Source organism: Phaenicophaeus curvirostris, chromosome 1 (assembly GCF_032191515.1).
Source record: "Phaenicophaeus curvirostris isolate KB17595 chromosome 1, BPBGC_Pcur_1.0, whole genome shotgun sequence".
Lineage (NCBI taxonomy): Eukaryota > Metazoa > Chordata > Aves > Cuculiformes > Cuculidae > Phaenicophaeus > Phaenicophaeus curvirostris.
In genome coordinates, this window is record NC_091392.1 from 173796193 (window position 1) to 173819309 (window position 23117).

General features: G+C 36.3%; 1 protein-coding gene across 5 annotated transcripts in view; it reads right to left on the bottom strand.

Moving 5' to 3' along the window:
* Positions 1–400: 400 nt before the first annotated feature.
* The window catches only part of PCDH17 (protocadherin 17), a 90559-nt gene continuing 67842 nt past the window's right edge, over positions 401–23117 (bottom strand). For 3 of the 5 annotated variants that reach the window (XM_069880598.1, XM_069880607.1, XM_069880590.1), the window contains exons 5-6: positions 14455–14529; positions 401–5415 (exon numbers count right to left, since the gene is read on the bottom strand). In XM_069880598.1, the coding sequence (XP_069736699.1) occupies positions 4733–5415; positions 14455–14529 (758 nt within the window). In that variant the 3' untranslated portion in view covers positions 401–4732. Of the gene's footprint in view, positions 5416–14454; positions 14547–23117 lie in introns of all 5 variants that reach the window. The other 2 variants (XM_069880625.1, XM_069880617.1) reach the window with 2 other exon arrangements.

Sequence of the window (23117 nt, forward strand, 5' to 3'; positions counted from 1 at the left end):
AAAGCAATGCCTATTTACTTAAGTATTGGTAAAGAAAACCTAAAGAAACAAGCCTCACCCAACCCCCACCCTGCAAATCCTCAAAAATGAAAAAATTCCCCTGTGGAGGCTTTACATCATTTGGTATGTCATTGCTACAGTCACACAGGAGCAGACAGAAAGGGACACATATTCGAGGAACGGATCATGATGCTCAAACAGAATTAAAAAACCAGACAAAAAATAAAAAAGAGGTTAATGAAAATGTTAAATTATAACAACAAACTCACACAAGCAGACATAAAACATAGTCATATTTTCCACAACATTTTGTCATATTTTTTACAGCAACAGGAATAAAATTATTTACCTCTATTACTCAAGTTCTTAAGAGAGACACATTAAATAAAAAAAAAAATGTTAAAAACCCCCAACGCATTACATTTTTTAGATTTTTTTTTTCCTCCACTTGTATACTCAAGCAGTGTTCTGATCTTTCATGTTGGGCTCACAGTCTTTGAGAACTTATCCCCTCATTTATAATGCTTTTGTTAAATTCACACCAGTGTACTAAACCAAACTATCCTTTATTCAGCTCCATGTTTCTATGAGCAAATAACAGCCTGTAGGGATGCAGCACATCAACCGCTTAAAAGATAAACCTACCCAGCTTGATGAAAACTCTTCACCACCTTCCTGTTGAGAGAAAACGGTTACACATTTCTAATAAATGAGGCAGGAATTGTCATTTTTTTGGCAAACTTATAACTAGCAGTAACAGCCGCATTGCCACAAGTTGCTTTTCCGAAGTAATTACCATCAGGCTCCCTGTGGTATGCAGAGTTTAACACATTTCTTCTGTGTTAATGAATGCAAAAGAAGGCAACACCACTATTAGTAATTGCTTTTTATTCGTAGTCCTCATTTTCCAGATAGGTCACATTAAACACAGCCATTAAACAATAGCGGTTGAGATAATCCATACAATGTATGCTGCTTTTGTTTGGTTTTTTTGTGTTGTTCACCAGTCATTGGTGCAACTTTGAGCCATATGGGGAGACAGGGGCTGATAAATGCAAATGCCAACCTGTATCACAATTGGGCCAGAGAAGTCAAAACCTTAGTCAAGTTTCATTCAATGACACTTCAAATCAAGAAATCTCGATAGACAATACTCCCATTTGAATTAATGTAATAATAGTCACTGCCTGATGTAAAAAAAAAATAAAATAATGAGTGGGTGTATACTATGCTAGGCTTCAGACTCCTCCTGGACTTCAGCAATTGCCCTCTCATTGGACAGCAAACAGCTTGAAAGATTCTCTGAATGATGTACCCTGCTCCACTATGATCAGTGTTTGACTTCTAGAGGTAAATTGGACTGGGAAACCTATATTTTCAAGTGGCAATCACAGCTCAGGAGACTCTCTTTCCTGATAAATGTACCTAGAAAAAAAAAAAAACAGGAGAAAAAAAAAGTCTGATTTTGATTCCTGATTTGATTGGCCAATTATTTAAGGAATTCCCAGTTGCTGGCTTTCATTAATTAAAAAAAAAAAAAAAAGATATAGAATGTCTTATTCGCTATTCACAGTGTACAGTACAATTTTATTAGTTACTCAACTTTCCTCTTTTAACTCAGCCATAAACCTGTGGCAGATATTTTCTTACAGTTTTATAAAACATGTATGTAAGGAATGAAAGAAATAACTCATAAACTCTATCTTTCATTGCTGCCTCTTTTTCCAGATAGCAGAGATATCATTGAGAAAAAATACCTTTTATATTCCTTTGTGTGTAGCATTTCCTTCACATAGCTGGATTAATTTTAACTGAACCAGCAAAACCCATACCGCTTAAGCTCTGTTGGTTTATTCATTACTTATGTATCTGTTCTAAATGGTAAAACAGATTTTTTAACCTGGGATTTCCTTATTGGAAGTAGGATGCCAGAGATCTACAACACAAGGCAGCTGTCAGCCAAATTAAATAAAAGAAAAATTTCCTAAACTTTTCTATAAAGCTATGAGTCATGAATTCTGAATTACCTCAGAGTGGTAAATAAATAATCACTACTAAATACAGATAATGTGTTAAACAGCTAAAGCTAGTAAATCACTAGTGACAGAGAGCCTTAAGGTAAATTCCTCTTACATTGGCACAGCCCTTTCTCAGAATGTTGTGGTTTTATGTCTTCAGAAACATACAATGAATTGTACAATTGGTTACTCAGTGTTAAAATCATTTATAAAACACGCAAATCTCCACCACTTAACTGCATTTACATACTGGCTTAGATTTTGCTGAATAATGGATCTTACTGGCAGAACTAAAGACTTGGTGCACAGACACTGAGTGATGGGCACCACGGAAATACGTATAAGAGACTGATCAAACAATAAGAAATCCTCTTCACTATGGAATTTCAAGCTATCAAGCAAAACCAATCTTGGGTCTCCTGGCCAAAAAGAAAAAAAAAAGTATATATAACACAGACAACACCACATTTTAGATACATAAATTGTCCAAAACATGGAGAGCAGCTTGATAAAACATGTACAAGATCCCTTTTTTTGCATGTAATTGTAGCATTTTTCAATAGCAGGAGCTAAAAGCAAACTGTCAAAATGGTTGTCTCCCAAATACAATTCATTGTAGGACAGACTATCTAAAATCACAATTTAACAGCAGTCTTAACATCAAAACATGGTATTGAGTTAACTTTCTGTCTTGAACTGATGAAAACTATGGCTTAGTGGGATTTGAGATTGCCAACCTCTTTTACCTATGTTTGTATAGTACAGATTAAATTTAATAAACAGTATTTTTAAACAATGCACCATAGTGGTATTTCCAACAGAGTATCTCAAGTATGTAAAGGACAAATCCTGAGCTAAATATTTTATTCTTCTGCTTTTTGATCTGTGCAAGTTCATTTTGAATGTAGGTTGCTTTTTAGCTTTCATCTGAAGACAATTTGTTTTTTTCAAATGCAATAAGACACCCTTAGAAAAAATAATAAAAAAGTAGAAACTATATCCCTGTTTATTCTGCAAATACTTTTAAGAACAAACGAAACCAAACTAAAAACGCACCACCCCCCAATAGATAAACAGTGTGTATCTAGAACTTCAGTGAACAGTTGCACATTGTCAAGAATCCAATAAAATATTTTCCATGCCCTGCTGGGGTTGACATGGTTTTCAGCACTATGAACTTAATAGCAAAACTTTGAAAATGGTCACACCTCTTAAGAAGTTAATCAAATATCCTACAGTAAACAGGCTGGCTGCATGTGTTTGGGGAAAAAAGAAGAGAGGTTCCAGATGTTATTTTGAGTGTATTTTTTGTTATTAAGAATGGGTTTGCAATAGAAGCTTCTACAAGGACTTGCACATAACCATGACTGATGGATGTATTTGTAAGCCATTCAGTTAGCTCCATCAGCTCACTCAAACACATTTTGAACAGATTATGTACTGCAGTACTTCGTAGACCATACATTAAACAAGAGACTTTGCTCTGAGGCGCTGCTTCCCACTATCCATGGGGAAAAGGAAGCAGGAAAAAACAAAACTCATAGAGTTCGACAGCTACTGAGGCAACACTTGCCATTTACAATATAAGCCCAAATATTTTTGCAACACAACTATATATTAATTTAATAAAATACACAATATAGCTCTTATACACTCAACAATTTGGCTCATATGCACTGAATCTGCAATAAATCAATAAAAATATGTCATTTGATGTAAACACACTGAATTTTCTTACATTTGCACATTTAAATGATCATGTGATTTGTGTGGATGTCTAAGACATTTTCACTTTCCTGAGCTATTTTAGTGTCCACAAATGAATAAAAAAGTGTTAATAATGTTAATTTATTTTGTGCATTACCCTTAAATGTAACTTTGTTCTTCAACCTTTATTCTCCTTCAATTTTTAATCTTACTGCTAACTATTTATAATTTTGTTGGACACTAAAATGCTAAATAGATAGTAAAATCTTCTTTACTTTTTTATCAAGTGAATTAGCTTATGTATGTGCAGGACATAATGGACTATTTAATTTTACATTTAACCTTAATATGATACGAAGTGTTTTATTCATGGTTAGGATATGGTTTTTTTGAATAATGATCTGGAATGTGTTTTCTTGTTTTCTTGTTCCTTTTTTTTTTCACTTTTTTTTCATACTTGTGGCAGATAGATAACTTTGTACATAAATGTTTACCACAAATGAATGTTAATGTTTGGTGTCTCTTGGACTACTACAAGAACTCTGTTTAGGACTTTCAGTAGAAGCCTGTGGTAACTGCTGGAAATCCACCACAGATCAGAATTATTCAACCCTGTTTTTCTTGGGGTTTATGCATAAACAGTAAAGTCAGCATCAGCTGTTGAGGACAGTCTTAAAGTATCAGACGTATTTCCATTCCACCTTTCTCAAACCTTCCTATCAGATTGTCAAAATGGCACCATTTTTCCTTCTTTTCTTTTGTTCTTAGTGTACTTGACTCTGTCCTAATGAAAGTTTGGTCAAAATGAAACCAGTGTTATTTGTCAAAAAGAAAGAGCAGTGAAAAGAACATACTTGTGGGCACTTCAGATGTTCACTAAAAGCCTTAAAGCAGCATTGGTCTTCCTTCATTCCTGCAAATCTGTTACAAAGAGGGGGGGTATTTATTTATTTAATTTTAATCAGCAGAAGACGAACGTAACTGCCAGCCTGTCCTTGTTTTCCCCCTCACTTCCTGACGGTCACAGGATCACTTCCCCGACAGTCCTGCAAGAGCTTGTCTATTTCTCTTACAACTTCCTCGGCATCCACCGACTCCCTGCCTAGATCCCGGGCTGAACGGTCTAACTGCTCCAGAACAGAGTCCATCTCACTCGAGTCTCGGCTTACTCGGGAATGCACATCTGCAAAGGCCCTAGCCATCTGATCTGATGCAATGAAGGGAGCGTCTTTCGACTGTTTACTAGGCGATAGATACTGACTGTCAGTTGACAAATACTGGCTGTTTGGTTCAGCCAAGGCTCCTGATTTCACTTCACAACCATCCAGTGGTCCTTTTGTTGAGGTGCAAGGCTCAATGCATGTCTTGGTTGGGCTGCTCGATGCTGAGGGAACCTCCTGAAGCAGAGGAATCAGGGCACGTTTGGCTTTTAAGTAAGGTTTAACATTGGCAATGAGAATAGTGTGCTCTCTCTTGTCTTTCCCAAATGTACAAAAAGTCTTTTTCCCAGTGGGATTCACAGTTTCATATGTCTCAGTCTCAACATTAGCTTCAACTGTGGGTACAAAGAGATTTGTGCGATAATCTGCATTCTCAGCCTGACTGGCTGCAGGGAACTGTGGCATCCAACACCTGTCAGAATGACCAAGAACTCTGCATTCATCTGTGCAGTTAACACATTCTTCTTGCTCTGTAAAACAAAAGGGAAAGAGAAAAAACTCTAATTATAAGTGGTTTTATTTTAAGCTAATGGATAGACTATGATCAACACGTGATAGGCTTTACTTGGCATCTGGTTTCTTAATTATGGAGAAAAAGAAGAAGCTATAATTAAAATATTTCAGAAGGATTGCATAAACCTGCTAGTTGAGGCAATAGATTTATTTAACTCTGTTCTCTAGGTATTAAAGCATTCACACAGCCCAATGGAAGTATAAAGGGGTCATTAGAGAATCATTCTCAGTGGAATTGAACTTCATCTGTAAACTAATCTGCTGTAGAAATCTGTTAGGCTTTGTTTTGTAAAACGTCCTAGAAAAGAGCGAACAGTACTTAAGGAACTCAAAAGACATTATCAGGATTAATTTTTCAAATCAAATAACTGAGCAATGACTGCCTTTCTGGAAATACAAACACTTCATAAAAATCAGCAAGCTGGCTTTACATTTTTGTCACCTCCATTTCACTTAGAATTGTTATGTTGTGTGACAGTCACAAAAAAAAAGGTTTTCTTAAAAAGCCTACTTTTCATGCTGAGAATAGAGAACGAGTATTTTCTATCAGTATGCATTAAATATAAGCTTGTCAAAAAGTACATACTGCAATTTTATTAGACATAAGTATGGATCATGCAGTTTTATGCAGTTTTCCTTTTTTTTGTTTTGATGCAAGCAAGTGAAAATGGATTTGCTCAATACATACAATTTGTAAAAATGACAAACCGTGACACAGTATTTGAACTGATAATGTTTTTAGGTAGGATTTCTATATTCTTATTTCTTTCAAATAATGTAGTTAAATAAGATTTTTATATTCACTACACTTTTAGAACATAAATTTTGATATTTCCTGTTCTACAATTCAAAGACATAAAGAAGATCTCTGCTTTAAAAACCTTAGCTTGTCTGTCAGTTTACACGCCTATCACTTACCATTTTGCAACTCTACACATTTCCGACTCAGGGATAAGGAAAATTCTGGAAATATCCCTTAATTTTTATTTTTTTTTTAGAAAAGCACAACTCACATCTAAGTTGCTTTCTTTTTCTTTTTCTTCTCAGTGTTCTCAGCCACTACTGATAGAATAAATGCCTTTATCATCTCTAGGCTTCAATCAGGTATACACAGGTATTTAGCTGTTAAGCATTTTCTTCCACAAAATGAGCAGATAGTATTAAATATTAATTTTATTTTAGGAATTTTGTATTTAAAGTACGCCTTGAATTCCAGTTAGACAAAAAACTATGAGTATACATTTAAATGTAAGGATGAAACATACACACACATAGACATGCACTACACATCTTTAGAAAAGCAGAGCAGTCTTCTTGATCCAAAGATATGGAAAATTTAAGTAATCATCATCTTTCTAAGTTAGAAACTAAATTTCTAGTAATCTTATAATATCATCACTAGATTCATGGACAGTTGCACTGCAGAAACCTGACACAGAAGAAATACCAAAGGTAATCTATGGGAATCCAATAGCATAAACAGCTTTGTCTGTTCACTTTTCTAAAAAGATGTGAATAAATGTTACTTAAAATTAAATACAATTGTGCTATGTCAGAATGATCAGCTAAATCAGGGTGAGGTAATTTACTCAGAATTGATAACTGTTAATGATACAGTTCTGTGAAAAATTGTCATTATATAAACATGCTCCAATCCTCTGAGAGGTTAAAACCCGAGACTGGCGTAAACTCTAAAAAAATAACAAAAGCAAGAGAGAATGAGATACAGGGAGAGGAGCGCAGAGAGTTATTTTTGAGGGAAAGAATGTAACAGAAAGGCTTGAAATATAAAATACAGAGAGGTGAGTCAGCCTCGACTCTGTGCCTAAGATGATCATGGAACAGATCTTCCTGGAAGATATATCAAAGCAGATGGAGGACAGGGAGTTGATTAGAGGCAGCCACTATGGCTTCATCAAGGACAGATTGTGCCTAACTAATGTAGCGGCCTTGTACAATGGAGTGACTGCATCAGTGGGCAAGAGAAGAGCAACAGATGTCATCTACTTAGACTTTTGTAAGGCATTTGATCCTGTCCCCCACGTTATTCTTGCTGCTGAATTGGAGAGATACGGGTTTGATGGGTGGACTGTAAGATGGATAAGGAATTGTCTGGATGGTCACGTCAAAAGAGTCGCAGTGAACTGCTCAATGTCCATGTGGAAACCAATAATGAATAGTGTCCTTTAATGGACCACACTGGGACCAATATTATTTAAAATCTGCACCAATGACTTAGACAATAGAATTGAGTACACTCTCAGCAAGTTTACAGATTACACCATGCTGAGTGGTGCAGTTCATTTGCTAAACAGGTTACCATTCAGAGGGGCCTTGACAGGCTTGAGGAGTGAGGCTATGCAAACCTCATAAAGTTCAACATAAAAGCCATAGATTTCAATAAGTATAAGTGCAAGGTCCTGCATCTGGGTTGGAGAAATCACCAGTGTCAGTACAGGATGGGGGATGAATGGACTGAGAGCAGTGCTGCGGAGAAGGAGTTGGGGATGCTGGTGGATGAAGAATTGGACATGAGCCGACAATGTGTTCTCACAGCCCGGAAAGCGATATGTATTTTGGGCTGCATAGATGGAAAGAGGATAGATTTAGATTGTACATAAGGAAGAAACTCTTTCATCTGAGGGTGGTGAGACACTGGAAGAGGTTTCTCAGAGAATTTGTGGATACCTCATCCCTGGAAGAATTCAAAGTCAGATTGGATGGGTCGTTGAGCAACCTGATTGACTGAAACATATTCCTGCCTGTGGCAGGGAATTGGACTGAATGATCTTTCAAGGTCCCTTCCAACCCAAATCATTCTATGAGTGTATGACATCTGAAGAAAATTAGCTGCACACTGGTTTTAGTGTACTATAAAAATTACAGTTATCATAACAAAAAGAAGGAGTAAAAGACAACCCCAACTCTGGGACTGTAACACAGTGACAGAACTTCGAAGATTTTAAGGAAGACATTTAAGTTTGTAATGTTTGATTTTATTTCACTTGAATGAGATGGAGTTGGTATGCATAACCATAAACAGGACCTATATGGTGACAATTGCTTAATGAGATATGAGTCAGGTTAATAAAGGATATTACTATGCACCTCATTCCACCCATTAGTTCACCTCCAGTAAAGTTCTGTATCTAGTTTTCCAGAGATTATACAGCACCAAACAGCTGCTGCTTAAAACAGCCAAGTGAAACTGCTACTCTATCTCTCTCTCAAAAAAACCCAAAATCCAACCCCCAACCAAACTACACAAAATAAACTAAATCAAAATATTTTAAAAGGCAAACGGAGCAAAAGCATTGGAGAGGAAGGCTCCAAGCTTCCACAGAATGGACAATAGTTAATACTAGCTAGGTTTGATTACATTTTGTCACAGAAATCCAACAGAAACAAACAAACAAACAAATGCCCCAAGTACAACCCTTTAATGTTAATTCTAGAAATTCAGATTTTGCAAATCCTTCCTATTAATTAATTTTGTTCTTTTTCTCTTCCTCTTAATCCTATAGAACAGATTTGTGGTGAGCTCGGCTTCTAACTTTAATAGTAAACTTACACAGTAAGGAGAAATAACGGTGTTCTGTTTAGGACTTTTTCTAACTGTTTTTCTCTTCTATGTAATTCATGACAACATTAAGTAAAAGTTTTCTGGCATTTTTAACTGTTTCCCTAAGCAATCAATCAACTTTCAAACTGTTCTATTTTGTAAACTTAACTATGCTTTGTATGTTTTTTTTAAAAAAATATTGGTCTTTTTTTTTAGTAAGAAATAAAAACATGCTGCATGTTAGCTACCACAAAATGCTCAGAACTGCACAATTAATGGACCAACACTTCTCTTTGCTGATTGCTGTCTTTTCAATTATTCCATTAAAGCAGGACTCCTTTTTAATCCTTTTCATTCACACAGAAAAAAAAGTAGCACTTCCTGTAAAACTTGCTAATCATATTTAATGTGTCAACAGTTCACAGTGTACTGGGAGACCATCAGTGGACACAACTGTGAAGATTTCATTAAACCAAAAAAAGGCCATCTACAGAAGGGAAACTCTTTGTGTCTTTCAGGTAGTAGTTCATATTATTTTCAAATACATTAAATAAACTTTCATATATTTATACACAATTCTCTGCTACCTACACTGACACAATATATATGCATATGAAATATAAAACTGGGAAATTCTCTTTTGACATTGTCTCTTATTTGAAAACTTGACTGAACTGTACTTGTTTAAAAAGTAAATAAATAAAATTTTCCCTAAACTGACACTGACATAAAAACTTTAGATGAAAAGTAAAGATCAGAGAGGTTCTTAGCCACTAGTACTATGCTAGATACTCAGAACTGTGCTGGAAACTAGGTTCTGAGATTTTCAAGACTGATTAGAATAATTTTGTTGTAAAGACATTATGTTCAAATATTTTATATTTTTAGCTCTTATGCACACACGTACACATACACTAGATACGATAATTCTTACACAGTATTTATATCGTTCATTACTGCCAATAAAAATAAACGTATGCTGGTAATTTCTAAGTAAAAGAGATACATATCATATACCATATATGTATTACGTGTATTTCATACCATATCTTTCTTCACCTTCTCATTCCTTGTGTTTGCTAAAGTAGTTTTTATACTGTGTTAATACTCACAGTATTGACTAACTTTCCATTTCTGCTCCCTGGGCATCCTAGCAGTGATTGAATTAAATATGAAGCCAAAAAAAGAAGAAGAAACAGATACTGAATGACCTTGAAGTGAAAAACACGCGCATCACATGAATTTTGGTGTTCTAGTCTTGAAAATCTGTTCACTTTGCTCTTATGTTACATCATAGGGAACATATTTTGAGTATTGATTCTCATACATTATAAGCTGTTCATCTCACCATTAACCCATAATTTTGACTGCTACAGCTAGCAGACAGTGAAAAAAATAGAACCAGTACTTTTGTACTAATAGCAGAAACTATAAACAAGAAGACAAGTATAATTACCAAGGGCCAAATTAGTATATATTAAAAAATAGGACCAATTTAAAGTTAAATACACACATACACATACACATACACATACACATACACATACACATACACATACACATACACACACATAAAAAATAGGTCATACACTGTACTGAAAACCAAGATGTGCTGGTAGAGTGATATGCATCATCAGTCTATATCTCTTTATTTGTCTCCCTCTTGTTGAAAATAAACCCTTAACAGTTCTAGTGTGTACAATAAACAGAAGCAGCCTAAAGGTTTTCCTAAGTCTCTGGAGCTTTAAGGGTAAACAGTCAGAAGTACTTTAGGCGCTTAGGGGAGAGCATAAGCTAAAATAGAATTGCAAAATTATCAGTCCTAGGAAAAAAAGGAAATAAGGTATCTGGAAAAAAAAAAAACTACCTAGATAAGAAATGGGTACTGGATAGAAATTTAAGATGGTGTAGGATGAAAGTTATGTTGGTAAGATAAAATGCAATGCAAGGTAGGTATTTCGGTGCAACATAAGACATATCTTATATATTTTATCCTGTATTACCAGAGGAGCTATATTTAACATCTGCCTTCTGTAGAAAGTTTAAAGCAAAAGATACTTCCATTTTGCTCTCTTGAATTTCCTATGATTTCCTCATAAATATTTTGAACAGAATTAAATATTGGTACTGATTTCACTCTAACTATTTTGTACTGTAAAGTTAATTTATTAATGCTTTAGATAGCTGGCTCCTTTCAATGGCTAAAACTGTGATAACTTAGTTTGAATCACTAATTATATGAAATTTGCATAATGGTAACAAAGAAGAAACACGAGAATATTTTTTTAAACAGTGACTCAATGTAGCCAAACTGAGTTAATAAATATGTTTTTCCTAATTTAATTGGACCTTAATTATTTAAATCACACATGCACACACAAAGTAGAAAAGCAAATGAAAAGTAAACAACCCATAAAACTAAAACATCAGCTTGCAAAAATTTTCAAGAAATATTTAATTTACTGTGTTTACAAAATGAAGAACACTATACTCTGTATAAAAGTACTCCATATGATGTAATAGCAAATGTCCAGGCTTTTAAATAGGAGAATCAGACTCTGAATATATATATGTATATATATGCATATATGTATTTCCCCTATGCACAAATCTGGACATACAACTAGACCTAGGCAATCATATTACTTCCAAAACCTGTAAGTGATGTCATGAAATTGTATTTGAAGTAGTTATTTTTCACTTTCCTAGGAAATTCTAGCCTGTCTTTCAGATATCTTACCCTTTTTTTAATCTTTAAACAGGTGGTACCTAGTGTTCCAATCATGTAAATATCTTCAAATTTACTTTTTTCCCCTTTTCTATAATACAGGAATGAAAACAAAATCATTAACTGTCACAGATGGCTCACTGGATGACTCAGTTGATTGGAATGGCTATAAACTAACACCTTTAAAAGAAAAAAAACGGACAACCCATTCCAACATGTATGTTTTCTTGTTGAAGCACACAGTTTCACACAGCTGTTACAGTGTTGTGGCAGGCCCCTGAAGTTCTCACTGACTGGAAACAGAACAACAACTTTTAAAAAAGGCTGAAAGTAAGACCTGTGGAACTACAGGCTGGTCAGTCTCACCTCTGTGCCCTGCAAGATCATGGAGTACGTCATCCTGGAAACTCTGCTGAGGCACATGGAAAATAAGGAGGTCCTGCACCTGGGTCAGGGCAATCGCAAACACATTTACAAGCTGGCTGGAGAATGGTTTGATAATAGCCTTCAAGAGAAGGACTTGGGGGTGCTGGTGGATGAGAAGCCCGATATGAGCTGGCAATGTGTGCTTGCAGCCCAGGAAGCCCACCATATCCCAGGCTGCGCCAAAAGAAGTGTGACCAACAAGTCAAGGGAGATGATTCTCCCCCTCTACTCAGCTCTCCTGAGATCTCAGCTGGAGTACTGCATTCAGTGCTGGAGTTCTCAGCACAGGAAGGACATAGATCTGTATGGATCATCTGGAGCACCTACCCTATGAAGACAGGCTGAGTTATTTGGGGTTATTCAGCCTAGAGAAGAGAAAGCTGCTCCATAGCAGCCTTCCAATACTTCAAGGAGGCCTACAGGAAAGACAGGGAGGGGCTCTTTATCAGGAAATATAGTGACAGGATGGGGTTTAAAGCTGAAAAGGGGAGATTTAGATAAGATATTAGGATGACTTTTTTCTTTTACTGTGAGAGTGGTGAGGCACTGGAACAGGTTTCCCAGAGAAGTCATGGAAGCCTCATCCCTGGAGGTGCTCAAGGCTGGGTTGGCTGGAGCTTTGAGCAACCTGATCTAGTGGAAGATGTCCCTGCTTATGGCAGGGAGGATGTAACTATATGATCTTTAAGGTCCTTTCCAACCCAAACCATTCTAAGATTCTGTGATACAAACTACCTTCGCTCTTTAAGTGCTCTGGGGTTCATTGCCTTAGAGAATGAACAGTAATACACAGGTTTTCTGACCCTTATTTCACATTACAAAGAAAACAATCTGCATTTGAATGCATGCATGGAATTCACACTGACTTCCCTAGGACTTAGATTCACTTCACCCTGGATGTTGTGAACATGTGTTTATTATTGAAAATATTTCCATTCAGAATTCGCTCAATAATGAAACAAGATGTAAAATTCTCTATAGCTTTTATTTCTCTGGTCTAACCACAAACACATTACATAAAAAAGCCCACCAGTACTTGCTTTAGACTAATAAAATAAGGTATGTTTTATATATCATATTACCCTGAACAGATAGGAAATATGTGTATTTTCTGTACGTATGTGTAAATGGCATCTATTGTATAATAAAGAATATAAATAACTGTGCATTTTGAAATATCAATAACTCCTCCAAGATGATCAAAAAATCTCCCAGAATTCATATGAAATCATGTCTTACTTTTTTATTGCAGACAGGTAATTACCTTTACTAAAGAACAGAAAGAGATTATAAGTAGGTATTTATTACAGGAAAAAAATAATGGGCTGCTTTGGTATGTCCTAAACACTGGGGCTACACGATGCATCTGATGAGAACAATCAGCCAAAGTACTACTTCTGTGGCTGGATTCCTGTTTAATTACAATTGATTTTGACATAAATGAGCAGAGGTAAACAAATACATTTATACACATGCTTGTTGTTATTAAACAGAGCTGTCTCCAATCTGAGTATTTATATTGGCTTGTCTGTTTAAAGGCTCCTTTGAGTTAGGCAAAGCAATTATGTAGCTCAGATTAGCAAAACGACTGGCAGTAAAATGAGAATGGACTGCCACTTTTTCAAACCTATTGGATCTAGTGGTCTTTTCCCGATAAGGGGAAGTGTAGACTGGATATTAGGAAGAAATTCTTCAATTAAAGGGTTGTAAAGCATTGGAACAGGTTGACCAGGGGAGTAGTTGAGTCACTATCCATGGAGGTATTTAAAAGACATGCAAATGTGGCACTTGGGGACATAGTTTCTTGGTGGACTCGTCAGTGTTAGGTTTAGATTAGATTTGATAAACTTAAAAGTCTTTTCCAACCTAAATGATTCCATGATTCTGTGGTTCTATATTATAACTACAAGCTTCTGAGGTCTATGATCCTTAGATAGAGTTTCCCTATTACTGGTTTTTGGGTTTTTGTTTGGAATGTTTTGTTTGGAGTTGTTTGTTTATTTTTTCTGTACATAGGATAAAGAGAACATACTTATAATATTTACATGGCACAAAACACTTCAAAAGCAATAAAAAAACTGGTGGGCCTATGGATTTAATTCTAGTTCACATTTGCCTCAAACCATAAATATTGGAGGAATATTGCAGTATTACATGTGGCACAACAGAACATTTCACATATTTTTAGATAATTATACTTTAAATTCATGCTTGTGATTTAATGGCAATCACATATTTTAATTTAAAGACAGTGCAAGAGAAAGAAAAAAATTTTATTACCTGAAAATTTTCCATCCTCACAGCGGGCTGGTCCACAGATCCCAACAATGGGTCTTTGGCCTCTGCCTTGCTGTTCTGAAGGCAAATCAGACCTGTGAGTCACAGACAGGGATAGGCTCTGCTTCCAAAATTCACAACAATGTCAAAACTTCCACAGACAGAAAAACAATCTCTATCTGTGGCCCAAGCACAGCTCACAGCCCTTGACATTTTTCACTATACTTCTCAAAGGTGCAGACACACAATTTTATAATTGCCAGTGAACGGAAAATGCCTGATTGAAAAAAAAAGGAGTATCTCATTTCATGTTTTCAGAGGAGAGCGTGTAGAGACTGAGAATGGACACACAGTTTTAGTTTCCAACATTTGCGTGTAAGTCACGCTGGCACCTGCTCTAATTTGCAGTAAAAAAAACATGTGACCGTCATGAAAAGATATTTTGACCTCTTCCCCACACCACCATATAACACTTCCTAGCCCAAGGCTGCAGGGAAAAAAATGTACAAGGGCTAGATATGCCAGCCCTGCACTTAGCTGAGAAGCTTCAGGGAAACTTTAATAATTTGACATACTACTAGCTTAAAAGAGTAAATCTTTGTCCAGAGCCCAAGAGCTGTTTCCTGGAAAAGAAGACAAACAAAACTGCAGTAATTAACAGAAGAGAACAGGCTTGTGGATCTGTCAGAAAAGAAAATTTTTAATATAACAAGTTTTCCTACTCTTAATCAAGGAAGTTACACTGGGATTGTTTCAGAACTGACACCTAGAGCCTCAATTACCCTTAAATTTAAACTTAACAAAATTTATGTAATAATTTTCAGAATTTGCATGATATTTATATTCTTTTTTACTAACTGTATTGTGAGCTAGTCATAGTTGTAATATCAATAATTTCCATTTCTAATTTGTAATATTGTATATTGTACTATGGCAATGTTTAGGAATTCAGCCATTAACCAGGCCCATTGCACAGTATCCTATACAAATGTTAACAGGCTGTACAGTTAAAATCAAGAACTAACCAGTGATTATGATTAAGAAAAGCAATGAATGGGAAGGAAAGACAACATTAATGAAAATATAATCATGCTGTTGACATTTCCTGAAAATGCCAATATAAAAGCTCCATAATTTAAAGAAGCTAACCCCATCTGTCACACCATCAAGCCACTGACGATTAGCTATATATTATACCACTGAGCCTTCCTCGGCGGTTGCCAATTATCTCAGTATACAAATCTTTAATTAGAAGGCACCAAGCTTTTTGCTTTGTAAGCTTGTCTCAAATTTGGATATGACAACTTGTTCACAGACAATGACTGATGAGGATACCACGGAGGAGAGAGAAAAGACTGGCTTCTGAAGAAATCTGTTTCTATGATATCTCTGTTTACATGCTGATTATAGGGAGATTCTCTTGAATGGATGTCTGTCAGGTCCTATGTAGGAGCATGATTTTTTCCAGAAGAGAATTAATGCAGTAAAGCATTTCAAATGCTATCCATTTTCCTTTACAAAGTCTCTCTAAAGGCTATATTGATGACAAACCATTCAAAAACTGGCCACTTTGATGAAAGAGCAGTTTCTTCCACATTCCTGCCAGCATACCTGGATTGACATTCAAAATCTCCTTTACCAGACACAATAAGAACATGTCTAGTTTTTAGTGATAGATGGAAAAGTCCACTGGGTACAAATCTCTGCTTCAAAAAGTTGATGTCATATATAGGTCATATGCTTTGTACTTCATGGGAGGAACAATCCACCCGATAGAACAGAAGGAAAAACACTTTTCATGATGCTGCTCTCAGAAAAACCCTTAAGTTGTCCAGGCATCTTAAGGAACTCTTACTTGGACATACAAATACAGAAATATCTTCCAAGTAAAAAGGAAATGATTTAAGAGTTTTATATAGAGTCTTCTCCCCTATGCTATGATAAGTAGCATATTCATTATTGTTTGATTAGATAGTGCCCTAGACTATTGTTTAGCAGATTACTGGTATTGTGCTTTATTACCACCTTCAAAAGAGATTTGCAGAATAGCATTACCCTTATGACAATTTATGAAGCACCCACATTCTCTTAGGAATTTGAGTTTCATAATGCTACCCTACTTAGCTTTCCGCCTGGAAAGTGTTCCAATTACATCAATTAGAAAGAATAATTAATGATGCCTTTTTGAAATTTGACTCCCTAAATATAATTAGTTTGGCAAAAGAATTGTACATGTAAACAGATTAAATACCATATTTTCTTGTTCTTCATGAACATCTCTATCTCTCCAGATAGTTACATTTATTTGTAGCAGCTGATCTGTTCAACCGAGAGACAACTTTTTACTTGTCATCTTTGCATTTGTTATAGCTTCAGCTTTTGTATTGATGTCAGACTACTGCGATATAACAAAGCATATCTTTAAGAAAGCTTGGTAATTTGGGAACTATTTCCAAAGATGTTGTCATTATGTGTTCATTGTTTTCACTGATGTCTTCAATTTTAAAGCTTGCTAACTGTTAGAAGCAATCTTTCTGGTGTCTAGCAACCCCTCATCTGAGCCGTGTTCTTGTAGAAAAGTGCATTTTAGCCCTGCAGATAAACCTAAAGGCTTGTTACAAAAATCACCAAGTAGGATGCAGTCAGGGTAATTTCTCTTGGCTGTGCCTTCAGCTCACTTATCTGAGCACCCTACAAAGGAAATCCAATAGTGAGACATTAGATAAGTTAAACACTTCTGGCAAAGCAAGTAAAAGATGCAGCTGCTACCTTTAAAGCTCCTGAAGGATTCAGAATATGTCAGTCACAGTAAAGCTATTGATTCCCTTTAAGAAAATCTTTGCTCTGTAGAGATGATGAAGATATTACACCTTTAGAAATGGGGCAGACATAAAATGCAGTAAAACCTATTCTAGACATGGATCATGATCAACTTTCTGAGGGTATTTAAAGACCTTTTCATTTACTGAAACTTATAATATTTAGTTGATTTACAGTTTCATGTATGCTTTTTGCCATGACTTGATTTTAATGGGTACCCCTCTTTTCAGCCTTTTTGTTCTATTGGAAAGAAAAGGCAAGAAACTTGTACAGTTACTATTGGCTTGAAGTGTTAGTATCACATAGAATCAGAAACAGAGAAAACTGAGCCCAGATATCTGCTGCATGCTTTTTCAAAAACAGTATCAGGGTTTCCAAAAAAAAAAAACATAGCTGTGCTTTGTTTTTTTTTAAGGAAAAGAATTGTTCTAATTCCCAAGGAGGCAGAAATTCTGTGTGAAGTACCATATCTGAAAGGGGTCTGACCTTTAAAAAATTCTGTAAGGAATTAAGGTAAGAAAAAATTGTCTTATGGGGGAAAAAAAAAATCCACTTGTTACAGCACATGCATGGTATATATCCCACTTCTTAGGTATATAAGAAACAGTTCAGTAGAGCTTTAAACTTATTTATAAGCTCTCAAGCGACTCTCTGCAGTTCTAGTTGAAGATGGATACAAGGCAGCTAATTTGCTACCACCAAGGGAAAATGTTATAACATGAAAACATTCCCTCCCTTAGCTTCAAAACTGTTGAGTGTCTAGGGAGCCTGACTATTTGTAGAGTTGATACTATGCATATGCTTCCTCTGTAACTGTTACATGCATACATCTGGCATCTGTCTCTGTGCTAAGCAGACTTAATTGTCCCTAGTATTGCTATGTAAAACCCCCCTTACCTAGATGGTTAATGCAAAAGAAATAAATGAAAGGATATAAATAATTTTGTTAGAATTATTTTTTGTGTTATTGGCAAGATCTGCAAAGAGCTCTGCACTAAGACTATCAGCAAAATATTTTAGCTATGCCTTCTGAATGACTTTAAATAGAGATTGTGCTATTTTCTTAGCATGATATTTGGCACTTTGTACAGCCTCTTAGTCAAATGGGGTGGTTGTTTTACTTGGAAATCATTTTTCCATTTATTTCCCCTTTTATTTTTTCCTTTCTTGATTGTTCATCCTCCCTCTTTTATCCACATCATACTTCAGAGCACTTAATCATTTGCTGGACATAGCTGGATTAATTCTGAAGATAGTTCTCTTGCTTTTTTCCAGTAATATTAGGGGGACTCTACATGTTAGTACACTATTCAGCTCACTGTTGCCAGAAAAGCCAAGACTGAAGGAAAGTACTTGAGTTCAGATTTCAATATATTTTGAAAAGATCAAAGAGCACAGCAAATCCTGTTCTTTGGTTACGCAGACCACGCAGAACATTAATACTCTAAAAGATGGAGGTAGCTACATAGAACTAATACTAAACTGAAGGTCTTTTGAAGTTATTTTGAGCTTTGTGTCAGTGTACATGTCAATCCCTCCCAGCAAAATAAGAAGATGCTTCTAACTGGGAAAACACACAAAAATTAATTCTTTCTGTAAAGTAAGAAAAGAAAAAAGATGCTGGTGTTTTGATATCTGACATCATTCATGACAGCAAAAATGAAATATGCTCAAGATGCTTCTTTTACTAAGATTTATTTCTCTGAGCAAGGTTATAAAGCATTGTCTTTTCTATGGCAACTGTAACTCTACTAGGATTCAGAGAAAAGGTATTCCTGCAGTGGAGGTCTTCTAAAGACCTTGATTACCTCCTACCATGTACATTAAATCCTAGTGAGCAGTAAGACAGGACATAGACTTTTCAACCTGTTTAAGCTTTCCTATCCTGTATCAATGAAGCAAACCAGAGAAAGCTTCCATCTAATCTGCTGTTTAAGGGAGGGTTCTTGTCAATCAAAAGACTGAAAAACACCTTCACAGGAAGTAAAATCAGATGCCTCGCAGCAGCTATAGGAGAGAGAATAATGTTATTCAGGAAACAGAGATAGCCACATAATCTAATTTCTAGCTATTCAAATTAGGCTGCAATTCTTATGCTGTCTCCAAAGGCAATTGAGAAGAATGGATTCAAAGAGCTATCATCTAAAAACATCTAAAACACTTCCCAGACAGGCCTACCTATCTTAGAATCATAGAAACATGGAATATCTTGAGTTGCAAGGAATCTACCCATAGCAATTGTTAAGGCCAATAGTTTGCTTCTTGCAAGACTACCCAAAACTAAACTGTCTCCACTAAATGTGCATGGAGTTGATGAACTGAAGTTATCTACCACTGTTTTACATATATGTGTGTGTGTGTGTGTGTGTGTGTGTGTGTGTGTGTATCTCCATCAGTCTGGCTTTTCCTATTAGGTGCCTTAAGCTTTTCAGCATTACGCAAATTGTCAGGATTGAGTCTGAGGACCCAATATTCCCTATTTTAATGCAGATGGGATTTAGGTTGGTAACTCAGCATCATGAGTTCTTTTTTTCCAAGACGTGCTCCTAATGCACATTGTCCTCTTATTGATAGGAAAATTGTCTCCTTGTAAACTGATAACTTAGAGATTACAGTCGGCAATAATTGGTGGCAGGGATGGTTAGTTCTGCAACTAGGCACTAGACTGAGGCCAAAAGGTGGTTGTATGAGTAGGGGAAGACCAGGAAACCCAGCTGCCACATGGCAGCTGATGAGGGAGGAGCAGTCATGGAAGCAGCTGCAGGAGATTTAAATGGCTCCTAGGGAGCACCAGTGACTGGGGAGCTAGGAACAGGAGTGGACAAACAGGTGCAGGGAATGGCAGAAAAGTGGGGCGCAGCAGTTTGTGTGAGCATTTTATGCCGGGACAGCAAACAGGGAGGGCTCTGGAGCTTGGCTGTGAGGATGCTGCCACCCAGATGCCGGGCTGCAGGGCATGCTCCTCTCATGCACTAGGATTGGACACTAGTGGGGAATTCATTTGTGGGAGTTGTGCTTGGGTAGGGGAACTCCTCCGCTTGGTGACAGAAATCAGAGAGGATGTGAGCAGGCTGAGGACCATCAGGGAGTGTGACAGGCAGATTGACCACGGGAATAACACCCTATGCCCGCTGTCCCAGACCCAACAGGCAGCCATGACTTGTATCACAGAGGACACCCCATCCTCTATCCAATTGGCTGAGGAGAGAAATTTAGGAGATAGAGGGGAATGGCAGCAGGTTCCTGCCTGGCACAACAGGCATGTCTACCCTCAGTCAACCTCAGCCTCCCAGGTTCCCTTGCATAATAGATGTGAAGCTCTCCAAGCAAAACCAAACCTCAATGAGGGTGATGGGTCTCACAGCCTAGAAATGTTCCCTAGGTTAAGACACCCTAAGCCATCCATCAAAACGCAGCTCTGGATCCACGAAGTTCTAATCAGAATCATAGCAGGGAGTGTCTTTGTTGACATATAGATGCTGCAACCTTTACACAAGCAAGATGTGAAGTGCCCATTATTATTATTATTTTATTTTACTTTATTGTGTTTTACTTCCAGAAATTTAGCAAGCGAAATCTAGATCTGCTGATCAACTATATTTTATCTACAGAGCAAGTTGGCATGTAAGGTATGATGAGGACATCATCCTAGCTTCTGCTGGAATTAAGGGTCAGATGTGGACGAGAGCCAACTTCCTCCTTGCCAACTTTTCTGTCCAGCTGTACTTTGCTTTTGCAGCCCAGGCTCTGTTGGCTGAGCAGAGTACCAGATACCTTGCAAAGATGCTACATTCCAGTTTTCTCTTTCATCTGCAGTTCAGACCTACTGATCTTCTGCAATTTTTACCAAAGCATACATTTAGCTTTTATTTAACAAGGAAAATAAAAATAAGGAAGCTTCATGAATCATTGCCAATATTTAGGTAGCAGATTTTTCATGCCTACTTGCCTGCAGAATGCAGAATTGTTAGCCTTGGATTTTAGAGTTGGACTTTAAGTTACCTGAAATGACTCGAAGTAAATCATAGTATGTCACTTCTCTCCTTTCCAAGGACAAAATAAAATTTATTGATATAGAGCATCATACTTAGAATTCCCACCAGTCACTGATTCCATTCTCAAACAATTCTGATCTCAAAATGCATGTATTAAAGATTGAGTAGAACTGAGCTCTTCCATTCATTAATTCCGTGCCTTTCAACATCAACCCAAATATTCCTTCTTTAAATAATTCCTCAGTTTAAATATGCCAAGTGCTTTTTGATTCAGCAATGTTAAATTGGTATTTGTCAGAGTCAAACTGGAATGATAAACAAGATTTCCCAAACCGTCTACAACTTTTTCATAAAACATAATTCAAAGTCCTCTGAAAAGCTGACAAGTTTATTTAGCAGTTAACTTTTCTTTAAACATAATCAAGTGGAAAACCAATGATGGTAATCATGTAGAGTGCATCCTCATTATCAAATGTTCTTCTGACATATTACCTCAGCTGCTTTTAGCCACAACAGCCTACTGGTCTATATGACATAGAAGTAAATTCAATTGTAGATTGATGTTACAAACTGCCTTCAACATTTTCATCTGCAGTTGACTGCACCTGCATAACTTCAAGTATTTCAGAGACATACTGGACAGAATAGTAAGGCTAATGTTCACAACATATATTGGGATACAAAATATATTGCGGTAGATATTTTCAGTTTTAGATCATGCTTTTTTTTGGCAGAAAAATGCTAAGGGCTATTAAAAAGAAAATAATCATAAAAGATACATAAAAGCAATATAAAACTGGTACAGGAAAATAAAAGGCATTACTACAGTAAAAATAAAAAGAAGTTATTATACAAGCCTGATTTTCAAGTCAAAGAAAAAAAAGGAAATCATATATTATATCTAAGTGTTTATTTAAAATGTCTTCCCTAAGTCTTCCTAGTATTAATTAATTAGAATTAATTTGTTTGCAATCTTTCTTGGAAAAATCATATCTAAAGTAATGTATTTATTTTGCTTACAGTAAGAATATGTTCTATAAACCAGCAAATTTTATCCTTGAGTATAATTGCCTATCTAATTTCAAATAGGAAATCAACGTGGAGTAAAAATAAAGAATAAGGCATTTCACAGACATGGACATGAACATTTCTGTCACTTTTCGTTTTCTACCTTTGGAGTGGAAAATACAGCATTCTCTATAAGCTTTCAGGGTCACAGTTAGCCTGCTTTATGATGACAACATGCATCTTTGATGATGTGGATAAATACATCTAAAATTCAAGCCTCCCTTCTAGCAAAACTGTAATTCTGTACAGAAGGTCAATGACAATCTGCCTATTAAGGCCAACTGCTTTTAAGTAGTAAGCAGCATTTTCTTGTTAGAATTTTTTCTCTCTCTTCGCTGCTATCTGATTTCTGCAGGGATATGCATCTATTTACCACGCTAAATCCTGTTGTTCGTCTTTTGTGTCTAACACATTCTTTGCTCATTTCCTAGACACAGACAAACAGAACTGGTGTTATTGTTAGCATTCTCCAAAGGCACAGTCAGTGACTATCTAGCTAATCCCCTCCTACTTATTATTCAGCAATCAGTGTCTGCCAATAGGATTTGGGAATCCCAGAAGAGAGCGTTTAAAGGGAAGGGTTAAATTCCTCTTGTTTAATGACATCCTTTGTTCCTGGGATCATCCATCATATTCATGGAATCCATTCCATGGAGGAACCTAAGGCTGCCAATTAAATTAAATTGAACTAGATGGACAGTCATCCAAGTGAATGAGATCACTGTCATGATGTGAAGTAACTTTATTAATGGTAAGAATCTCTGTTGGTACAGACAGTTCTTT